Here is an 11,792-nt window from a genome sequence, read left to right as displayed (position 1 = left end):
TTATGACTGCAAGAAAACCATCCTAGGTCTTTATGACTAAAGGTGAAATGCAACACAGGGATCAAGGAAGTGCCTGCCTTTGGTAAGCAAGACTTGCCACTTTCTTTGTCTTCTTTGTTTGAAGCTTGTGTTCATATGACTTGCGCAGGATATATAAACTGGGTGTCAATCATTCCAGTAGATCACCACAAGCCAACTTGCAAAAGCAAACATCTCAGAAGAGTATAGCATGAGCTTGCAATTATGTGTGCTGCTTGCAGCTCAACTCCAGGGGCTGGGAGGGAGAGAGAAAGGAAGATTTCTGTCAGTCCATACAAAAAGGTACTTCACCATTAACAGATAATTGCACAAGATTGTTACAAACATTCATTAACTAATTTCACAGCTCATGAGGTAAGTTTTCTTCTCCTCATATGATAGGTAGATATGCCAAGCCACAGTAAGTGGCATGCTCAAAACCTCAGTCACTCTGATGCTAGAGTGCATCCAGAACCTTGCTGCTAACTTCAGAAAGCAAGAAGATAGGCATGACTGTGCCTCAGCATTGCAAACTCATCATACACCATTTGCTTTCCTGAAGGTATCTGCATTGCAATAATGTTTGGGGATGCATTTATCATAATTAAAGCAATAGATACACCCTCTATGACACAAACACTACTTCATATTACATTGAACATGGAAAGGCTTTTTTTTCACCCTGTATATTTCTTGTATGCATTTCTAAACTTAGGAAATTAATCAGACTATTGAATTTCAAGTTCACATATATACATTCAGATGTTTTACCAAAAACGTATGCTTTAGCTTTAGCTTGTGCAATGCACGTTTTATGATTGTTAGTTTCTTGTTCCACTGCTGCTATGCGTGTTATGTGCTAACAAGCAACATTGCAGCATTCGCAAATAAGGTCTGAGGTCTTGCTTGGGTTGTCAGCTGGAGGCAGACTGTACCTCTGATTCCTGGGGATCAGAGATACTGTGGCAGTAACTGGTTGGAAACTTTCTGCTACGCCAGCTGTTTCTGGGGGGCGTACTGGGGGGTGGAACAGCAGTGTTTGGACCAAGAGCAAAGGTTCATTTTTGTTTTTGCCCCAGCAAAATTTGTGATTCCAAACCCGTTAGGCTTTGATTTTAATTGGCTAGGTAGCATTTCAACCTTGCTTCTAGTGAACCCTGAAACACACTCAAATCAAGATGTCTGGGAAATGTACTTGTATACACTGAATGTAAACACTAGAATTTAAAACAAGTTGCACATTTCAGGTGACCTGATGAAACCTTACTGAAAAATCAGTTCTGTTTTTGTTTTTGTGGTAAATATGACCTTGGCAAGTCTTACCAAATCTTTGCTTCTGAACTGGATTTTATCAAACCTGGAAAAATAGCACCATGACACTACCTGTTAATTATCAGTCAGAAAGCCAGATTTAGGTATTACTCAGCTTCCCAGATACATGACTGATGACAACTTTAAAGGAAAAGTATCAAAATATGCAGGCTCTGGAACCTGACATTTACAAAGTTAAAAAGGTTTAAAATACGGGGAAAAAATCAGTATGAAGGAGATGCAGACTATATTGTGCTGCCTCTGAATTGGAGAGGCATGGATGTGACAGATGGACCACTGGGTGAATAAGGAATTGGCTGACGGTGGCACTCAAAAGAGTTGTGGTCAACAGCTCGACGTCCACATGGAGATGGGTGACAAGTGGTTTCCCTCAGAGGTCGGTATTGCAAATGGCACTGTTCGTTCATCTTTGTGGGTGACAGGGACAGTGGGATTGATGCGCCCTCAGCAAGTTTGCTAACGTCACCAAGCTGTGTGGTGCAGTCGACATGCTGGAGGGAAAGGATGGGATCCAGAGGGACCCTAGCAGGCTTGGGAGGTGGGCTGATGCAAACCTCATGAAGCTCAACAGGCCAAATGCAAGGTTCTGGCCCTCAGTCGGGGCAATCCCAAGCAGAAATACTTGAGATACAGAGATTGGATGGAGAGCAGCAGAAGAAGGACTTGGTGGTGATGGTTAACAAAAAGCTCAACATGATCTAGCAATGTGTGCTTCCAGCCCAGAAATCAGCAGTGTCCTGCGCTGCATGAAAAGGGGTATGGCCAGCAGGTCGAAGGAGGGGATTCTCCCCCACTACTCTGCTCTGGTGAGAACTCCCCTGCAGTCCTGCGTCCAGCTTTGGGGGCAACAACACAAGAGGGATGTGGAGCTGTTGGAGTTAGTCCAGAGGAGGCCACGGAGATGTCCTGAGGGCTAGAGCATTTCTGCTATGGAGACAGGCTGAGAGACCTGGGCTTGTTCAGCCTGGAAAAGAGAAGGCTCCGGGAAGAACTTAGAGCAGCTCCCAGTGCCTAAAAGGGCTACAAGGAACATGGAGAAGGGCTTTGGACAAGGGCCTGTAGGGAGAGGACAAGGGGAATGGCTTTAACCTGCCAGAGGGAAAATTGAGATGAGATCTTGGGCAGAAGCTCTTCCCTGTGAGGGTGGTGAGGTGCTGGCAGAGGTTACCCAGAGAAGCTGTGGCTGCCCCATCCCTGGCAGTGTTCAAGGCCAGGCTGGATGCAGGGGCTTGGACAGGACTAGACCACTGGTCTAGTGGAAGGTGTCCCTGCCTGTGGCAGGGAGTTGGAACTGGATGGTCTGTAAGGTGCCTTCCAACCCAAACCATTCCATGGTTCTATGAAACAGTTATTGAAGCTGCAAATAAACAGAAGTGTCCTTCTTGGAACTTGAATTTCTAACATACAGTGCTCCACCGGGTCTTTTGTGAGCAGACTTTCGGAGGGAGGACAAGCATGGGCAGACACACTCTGCTCAGCCTTCACAAGCTGAGCAGTAAACAGGAAAAAGCTGCCAGTACAATCTGTACGATTATTGGAAATACACAGAATTCGATCCTGAGTATAACAAGGGGTTTTGGCACCACTTCAAGACAGTCCTTCAGCACAAACCCCATCCCATTTCTGTTAGTTTAACTTTGACTTGACTGAAGGTCTGAAGTAGCAATTATTTTTAAATTGGCACAGAGCAGAGCTGAAATACTGCACTTGGAATAGAACAGGGACTGGACCAAATTACTTGCGAAACTGAACAGCACAGCAAGCAGAAACTTATTAGAAAGAATAGTTAAGACAGCAAAAAGACTGAAGATATGATTGTACGGGACAAAATAAAATCAAACATGGCAAAACCAGCTTGCTTTCTCTTCATCAACCGAGGGAGACACCAAACCACACAGAACAGAACCCAAGCCTCAAACCATCTAATTTAGGCACCTAAAATAGGAAGCTGGTTTTCTATATTCTCTAAGTCTGTGGAGAGACTAAAAAGAAAGAAGGTTCTGCAAAAACAATTCACAAATAAACCTGATTTACAGCCCAGGCTCTTGCTCAGGGAGGTAACATGAGGTCACAGGAATATTCCTGAGTGAATGATCCCTTTTTCCACCCGCCGAGCACAAACAAGGAGTGCCTTCTGGGCACCCAGGACGGGCAGACGGGCGTCCCCTTCCCCCGGGGCTGCAAGGAGAGAGCATTTACCCCTCTGTATCCTGACTTCTGCTGCTCTTTTATTTGACGGTACATCTCGAAGCATTTGCTATGGAAGCTGGACTGAACCCGAGAGGTAAAAACATTTTCGTCATCCGGAAATGCCGAGAGAACCGTGAGAGAGCAGCGGGTTGTTTCTGCGAGAGAGAGGATGGGGAGGACGCGCTCCGCTGGCAGGGTGACAGCCGAGGGACGCGGGTAATGTCTCGGTCCTGGCTCGCTCCCCGCTACAGGTGACCCTGCACCGCCCCGCCGCTTGCCGCCGCTGCCGCTGGGGAACGCGAGCCCGCAGACAGGGGTGATCCGGTGGGGCAACGCGGCGATCTCAAACTGCGGGGTAGCAAGCAGAACCCATACAAAGGCAGAGCCCGATGCTGGGCGGGCGGTGTCAGCGGCACGACGGCAGCGACGCGGTCCCCGCCCTTGCGGCCACCGCCCCGGGCCCGGCCCCACTCCCGGGGGACTCGACGCCGCTGTCCCGCCCGGAACGCCCCGGGCTCGCCCCCTCCCGGGCTCCTCCACCGCCGGGAGCGCGCGGGCACGCGGCGAGGGGGCTGCGGGCGCGGCCGTTCCCCGCCCATCACCTGACGCCGTGGGCAGGCGCAGCGCGGGGCCGCCGGAACTACAAAGCCCGCCGGGCAGCGCGGGGCTGGGCAGCCGGCGCCTCTGCGTGCCCACGGAGCAGGGTGCAACGCGGAGCTCCGCCGCAGCTGTAGCTCGGGCGCTGGGGTCTGCAGCGCTGGGCTGATGCAATAGCGGGATCCGCGGTTACCGCGGCGGCACCGCAGCACTGCGGGATCGGCTGTCTCTACTGCGACCAAGTTTGCGGGGTCTGAAAATGGGGGGATCGAGCGTGTTGGCGTGACTGTGCCGGCTCCTCGCGTTGCTCTGACCGCTTCCCTCGCCCACCCCGATTACAGACCGCACCGACCCGCGGCACCGGCATCCTCAACCGCACGCGGGGAGCTACCCGAAGAACCATGCACCGGTTCGTGCTGGCTGCCAAGCAAGCGGCGGCAAGCCTAGGCTGCCGGAGCCCGGGGGGCGGCGGGAACAACACGGCTCTGCGATGTGCCACTTCGCTGGCGGTGGGCCGGCCCCCCCGGGGTCCCCGGCTCCCGCGGCCGGCGCGGGAGGGGACGGTGCGCTGGAGCAGCGCTGCCAAGGCCTCTGCGGTAAAGATCAATGAGAAGGCGAGTAGGGAGAAGATCCTGACGCTGGAGTCCATGAACCCGCTGGTGAAGGCGTTGGAGTACGCGGTGCGAGGGCCCATCGTCCTTAAAGCCGGCGAGATCGAGAAGGAACTGCGAAAGGTGAGGCGGGGCCGGGCGCGGTAGGGCCGGGCAGGGTAGGGCGCGCTACCCGCTACCCCTCCATTCCCGCGGCGAACGCGCCGCCGCCCGCGCTGGCCCCGCCCCTAGTACTTCGCGGCCGCCGCTTCTGATTGGGGCGCCGGGGGGCTCGGCGGGGTCGTTGACACCCCGCGGGGCCCGTAGAGGCCTCGGGAAGGCGGCGGTCGGGGTTGGAGTGGGGAGGGGAATGCAGGAGGTGGCTGTGCTGCCGGTGCGATGCCTCGTACCGAGTTAACAACTCGCAGACTACGCACAGCACTCGTCCTATCCCCTCCGCTGCCCGGAGCCGTGGCCGGGGCACACCGGCCGGCCCCGTTCCCTCCCTTGTGGGACGCTCGGTGGGGGGTGGAGGGAAGAGAAGCCCAAAGCAAAGAAACCCGCCCTCCGGCTGCTGTTGATCCGGTGTCACGGGTTGCATCAGGCAAACACCCCCACAACGCAATGTTTACATATCTTCAGCTACTCTGACCCTTTGCTGCAATCCCACGTCCACCGGTTATACTAGAGGGTGACTGACCAGCTTCTGTCTCTGGAGGTGTTCAAAAACCGTGTAAATGAGGCCCTCGGTGATACGGTTTAGTGGTGGCCTTGGCAGTGCTGGGGAACCAGTGGACTTGATCTTAAATGTCTTTTGCAACCTGGTTGATTCTGTGATTCTATGACAGAGCCTTTAAAACGTTCACAAGCATTTCAGAGATGCTGCTTTTTGCTGAGGTGATACTGGTGGGCTTAGAAGTTGGGCCCAGCTCCGGGCTCCTCTGGTACATCCAACACCCTTCTGGGTTTTCCACACCTGGGGAGGCTAATGCTTTCTGTGGAGACCACCAATACTGTGCTGGTGTTTTCTTCACTGCAGGAGTTGAGGTGCTCTGGGGACAAGCCCTTGGAGTGCAAACACTGCCCAAAGTTGTAGGTGGTTAGTGCTGTACGTGGTCAGGCAATAAAGCCTGATACAAGATACTCCTGAGGGTCTGGGCCAAAAAGCACTAAATAAAGCAAATCAGTCAGTGCTCATATTTTGTTCTTCAGATTTTTTTCTTATTCCTTACGCCAGCATTGGAGAAGCCCAACCCTTAGCAGTGCAGGCATGGCTCTGGGCTTGCGCTGTCAATACCATGGCCTCACCTGGCAGCACAAGAACTCACTGGATTTTGGTTTGAACAAAGCTTCTGGCAAGCTACTTTTCTGTGATTGCAAATATTATTCCCTGCCTTCACTGTTTCAGAAAGCCTTGCTACTGCAAGACCATTTTCATTAGTGTATGTAAAGTGCTTTAAGCAAAAGCAGTGCCATGACAATGCTAACAAGAGTTCATTTTAATTCTTTGGTCTTTGTGCTACTTGGTTCCCCTTGGTTTAGGAGGTGAAGCATATTCTCAGCTCACTGTGTATTATATACATCAATTACTTATGTCTAACTTAGTAATTATTAAAACCAGCTTTTTTAGAATTCTACTTAAAAACTTTGGAGTGGTGATGGAGATTTCATTTCAGAACATTTGATTTTTGCCTTGAAGCTTGTTTATAAAGGTGTCATTGTCTTTATGCAACTAGGTTCTCTAGTGGGTGCATTTTCCAGAGTATAAAATCCTCCCGTGTTCTCACTGAGTATATCTGATTTCAAGTTAACGTCACTGGTCAAGAGATACTACTTGACAAAACAAATACAATATGATCTCCACTAGCTCCTCCCAACTCCCCTGTTTATTTCAATTACCGGCTGAGTCACTGCAAAGACAATAAATAACCTTCTGTGCACTTTTTAACAATTGCAAGAGCAAGTCATTGCTAGTTGCTTTACGAAAAGATTGTTATGGCAGTTTTGTGCCCACTTACCTGGCATTTTCCATTTAAAAGTTGTTTTTTTGTGAACCATTTTCATGGGATAATGGCTTATTATCCCGTTATCAATGGCTAGCAGTACTCAGATACATGACTATGCTCTGCTGTGACTAACCTGACCAAAACCCTCCTGGCTGTCAGGGAAGGAGGACAGTACTGCTGTAAAAGTTAAGATGATGGGTCTGTAGAGAACACTAATCAACTTAATGAAGCAGCTTGAAGACTTTATTTTCTTCCACACTGCTCAAGTTAGTCATTCCCCTTTGTCTTTCTGATATACTGTTACTCCTACTGTTTAATCAAACTGGTAAAGTATACAGCCTTGAGGAGTACCTGGGTTCCGCATAACTGAAGTATTGTAGGTTATCTAAATGTCCATTTTTTGGTCTAAAACTGATGTCTGTGTGATCACAGGTAAGTAAGTGCCAGTTCTTTGATTACTTTTCATTGAAACTGGGCAACTACTTTTTTCATCCCTCTCAACCTTAAGCTCAGAGTTAGGTCAACCACTGCCAGCAGAACTAACACTGCCTGATAAAGAGGCTGAAGTGGTTGTCAGAGAAAGGTGATGCCGCACAGCATCTCTAGATCCATGATTACTCTTCATTGACAGCAAAGTGGATGCCCCATAGTAACTCTACTACATATGATGGGGAAGGAGATCTCAGGCATGAAAGCATGGATTCCACTGCCATGGAAGCGCTGCACTGGCTGCTGGTAGCAAGAGCTGGCAGAGGTGAAACCATGATAGTAAATCTGCATTTGTCCTGTTCTGCCGAGGTGCCTAGGTGCCTTTGGATCATTTGTTCCCAAACTAAAGGCATCTGCAATGCACACATTGTCTAATCAGATACAGTAAAGGCTCTCTCTGTTTAAACTTGGTTCAATTCAGTTACATGTCATTCACATATAACTTACAACAGGTTGTCATGCAGCCTATAAAATAGTTACTTGAAGCTGTTTGCACAGTGTAAACTTTCATCTTTGAGTTTTGTTCTGCTGTCTCGGATTCTAAATAGCAGTTCCTCTGTTATTCTATCTGGAACTTGCTTCCTTTCTGTATTACCTGCAAATGATTACAAAAGGAGCTGTAATTCCACAGTGCACAGAGAATAAGGACTAAAATGTTACTTGAGAAGTTGCTGACTAGGCAATTGAAGGGATAGTTCTTTAAAAAAGTAAATAAAATTGAAGCATTGATTTCAACTAGTGAGCTCAGGATTAAGCCAATGTAGGTGACAAGTTAGAATACTCTATTAAAGCAGAGTAAGATTAATTGCTCAGGAGTACAGATGAGGCATGCTGTACTTGGACCTCATGAACATTATTGGCCTATAACCTGTATTCATCTAAGTGGAAAATGAAGGTTTTGATCTACATTAAGTCTTTCCAGCTGGAAATTTTCATGCAAAATCACTTACTTGAATCACTTTACTGAATATTTTTGTTACAATTTTGAAATTGCATTAATCTTTCAAATGTGAAAACTTGATTTCTCTTCCCCTTTGCTAATAGCAATAAGCAGCTGATTCTGGCTTACTAAGCTGATAGAGAGAGAAAGAACTGACTTCAGCTATTTTCCTTGCTGTTTCTGGGAACTTTTTAAAGTAAACTAGAGCATAGGCATATCTTAATAAATAATTATATTCTCAGTAGAACTTAAATGATCTTTTATTTTTTTTACCCCTTTGTTTTAGACTTGCTAACAGATCACCACCATAGCAAGTATTTACTTTAATTACCTTTCAGACTAGAATTTTAGCCATAACATGAGTTCAATGCAAGAATGTCACCTTTGGACAGAGCACTTATTTTTACTTAATCAGTGATAACAAGCTAGCTTTGTCTTTACATGGGCAGCACACATACCTGATTTGTTACTTTTGCATTCATGCTAATTTTAACTGACCTGCTATGTAAAGTCCCTTCTTATCTGTTACTCTGACATCTCTCTCCATTTATACTCTCTTTTTGCCCCCATTTCCTGCTTAGCTTTTACATAATGTCAAGTTCTATGTCAGGTTAAGTTGGCTTACACACACTTGCAAGGCATGTGCATATTAAGCAGCACTTTAGGATCTACAATTCAGTTCATGTAACATTGGAAACCGTGCCTGGCTTAGTGTAAGTCGCACAACACCAGGTACCTGTTCAAAACTAAAGTTACTGAAGCAAAGATGAAGGGCAGAAAGGGGTAGAAGGATAGTATGTATGCAGAGGTACACCTGTAGCATCTAGAAAGTTCCTTCATATCAGCACAGGTGGTTAGCATATTCCACCATGGAGTCTGAACGTAGGTGCCTTTAATGCCCAGTTAAGATGCCTCTACACACTGAAGCCCACTTTTTTTTTTTTTTTTCTGAACAGCCACTGTAGTCTGACTTACTTTTACAGTACAAAGGCTGTACATTCATCTCCTGTGCTCACGTTTTTCATTTGCATAACTATTGCAAATAGGTTCCTATTGCAATTTTATTCGTCAAGTCGCTGGTTCACTCCCTACATTTCTGTTTAGATAATAAACCTACCCAAATCCCTTTTACTTATGTAGCTTTGGCAGATTTTGCAAAAGTATTTTGGTTAAACAACTGTAGAGCTTTTTTTTTTTTTTTTCCCCCTGTTAATTCTTCAGGCTTTTAAATTGAATAGAAAAAATCTGACTTAGAATCCAGACTTCATTGTAAATATGAGTTGACCATGTCCCTGAGAGTTGTGGAAAGATAAAACACAGTTTAGAGCATAACATGCAGCAATACAATTTGACATGCCAAGAAAAAGATACAAGATTGACTGGTACACTCAGTAATGAAAGATGTTAAGTTTAAATTACCATTCCATCACTTCCTGCCTTGAATACGTGCCTGCATGCACACTAAGAAACTATCTTCCAGGCAGGAGCATTTGACCTCATTAACTGTTGTTCCTCAGTGGCCTGTACATGTTGCATACAGAAGAGAATCTGTAGTAAACCCCACATTTTTTAGCAGGGTTAAACTACTGCAGATGAAGATGGAAGAAGATCAGTTATAAGAGTACAATTGCCAAAATCATACATTCACAAGCACACAGATCTGGATACTTAATCTTTTCTTGTTGAACACAGTAACAGTATCTATTCCAAAATAGCCCTTTTCCCATAGGTCTTCAAGTTAAGAAGGTCCTAATGTCTAATCTCCTTCTAATGAGCATTATTTTAATGCTGACATATGCAGTCACATTAAAATTGAGGGCTCTGTTCATATAGGCAAAATTTTAAATGCAAATGCACTTTGAACACTGTAGAAAGCAGAAGTAACTTGAGGACAAGTCCTGTTCCAAAATCCCTGAATCAGATCTGCCAATTAATGGTCAGGTCTACTGATTTTCTGATTTGATATTAGGGGGCATGCAAGTCATCACTGCCATTTCAAATCAAAATCCAGAATGTGCCTTCTCCTTCCTTCCAACAACAGTTCATGTCAGCTTGAATTACACATCCGTAACACAAACTCAAAGCCTTACTCTGTAGTAAGCAGGTCAGGTTTATTTTTTCTGCTATGAGCTGTTTTAATAAAAAGATTGGAATGCTAATTCAGGCCTTCAAGTTCCTATTAGTTAAGAGCCTCTGGGTAGAGCTTTCTTGGCCCTTTGAGAAAGGGGGCAAAAAAAAAAAAAAAAAAGCAAGCAACTTGGCTACTACAGTAGATCTCAGCTATGTTTGGTTTTGCCAGCACTCTTATTATACAGTCTGTTTGTGCAAGTCACAGCATAACAGACTCAGCTTGTGCTAAGGAAATAGCACAGTGTTTCATAGTGTGATGTTATTGCCTGATAACCATCAAAAGGAGGCACAAAACAATGGCAATGAAAATGAAACAAAGAGGAGCAGCCGAGAGGGAACAAATTCTGAAATTTAGAAATAGCTGAAATACCATGTTGCTCTTCTGGGATTAAAAGCACCTCACATTTTTATGGCCTCCTCAAGGGTTTTTTTTTTTTTAGAATTTTTTCAGCATTTTCAGTTCTTTCCTATTGCCATTACCAAATCTAAATCACACCAGCCTCTCTACATACTGAGAGTTTTCCTTTGAAATTCACTGAAGACTTCAGCAAAGATAGCTTTAGGTCAGTTTGCACCCTTTACACTTTTTGGGCTGAGTGTTATTTTGCAATTTGACAGCATTCTGAGATGGCACCATTGTAAAGGGAACTTCCAGACATACTAGAACTCCAAAGAGACAAACCAGCTCCTGGCAGTGCACTGCCTTCGTGTTAGTTCTTTGCGGCAGTGTATGTTGTGGCATCATACAGGGTTTTTTTGATAAAATAATTCTCCCAACAGTTCTTGCTTGGTGACTTTCTCCTTGAGAGACAGCGCATCATTTCATGCGGTACTCTGGACCTGCTGGGTTTGTTAAGGCTGTGGGGATGTCTAGGGGAAGCTTCCCTAAACCTGGTTATCTACATAAAGATTTGTGTTGACTTTGCACCGATGAATTCTGGTTCACATATGAAAATCCCTTCCCCCAGCTTTCTGTGATAGTCAGAGCATTGACACAGTTGTTAGAATAATCCTGTCTGACCTGCTTCAGGTTTCAGAGGCTTTTCATCAGGTCTCTTTAAAAGACTGCATTTCCTCTGAGGAGAGTGACAGAACTAACTGCTGAAGGAACTGATCTCCAAAGAACTTATTCCAAATCTGGCAAGAGTCCTTTATTCAGCTAAAATCCTTTCATTATCAGAAAGAAGACAACGGCAACTGAAAAAAAAAACCCAAAACAAAACAAGAACCAAAAAACGAAAGCATTTTTGTATTTTCTGCTTTACAACTGAATTTAGATGTGCACGATGGCTTCTTCACCTGTTAAAATGGCTACAACAATTAGTCCATTCGCTTACAATTTAAAAAGAATGACAGCAGATTGGCTTCGTTCCCAAAATGAGGATGAATCATGTTGTTAGGACAGTATGAGGTGACACAAAAGGCAGAAAGTTGTAGGAGTGGTTGTTTTGAAGGGCTGCAGATTGTTTTTCCTCCTTCATGTGGTTCATACCCTCTTCA

At 45.8% G+C, this 11,792-nt stretch overlaps 1 protein-coding gene across 1 annotated transcript in view; it reads left to right on the top strand.

Annotated features, from left to right (window-relative positions):
* The first annotated feature begins 4,131 nt into the window (after positions 1 to 4,131).
* Positions 4,132 to 11,792, top strand: part of GPT2 (glutamic--pyruvic transaminase 2) — a 29,900-nt gene continuing 22,239 nt past the window's right edge. The window contains exon 1 of the mRNA XM_030511750.1: positions 4,132 to 4,871. Coding sequence (XP_030367610.1) covers positions 4,539 to 4,871 — 333 coding nt within the window. The 5' untranslated portion in view covers positions 4,132 to 4,538. The remainder of the gene's footprint in view (positions 4,872 to 11,792) is intronic.

Source organism: Strigops habroptila, chromosome Z (genome assembly GCF_004027225.2).
Source record: "Strigops habroptila isolate Jane chromosome Z, bStrHab1.2.pri, whole genome shotgun sequence".
Classification (NCBI taxonomy): Eukaryota; Metazoa; Chordata; class Aves; order Psittaciformes; family Psittacidae; genus Strigops; species Strigops habroptila.
The sequence above is the reverse complement of the archived record's forward strand: the minus strand, read 5'-3'. Positions and strand labels throughout refer to the sequence as shown.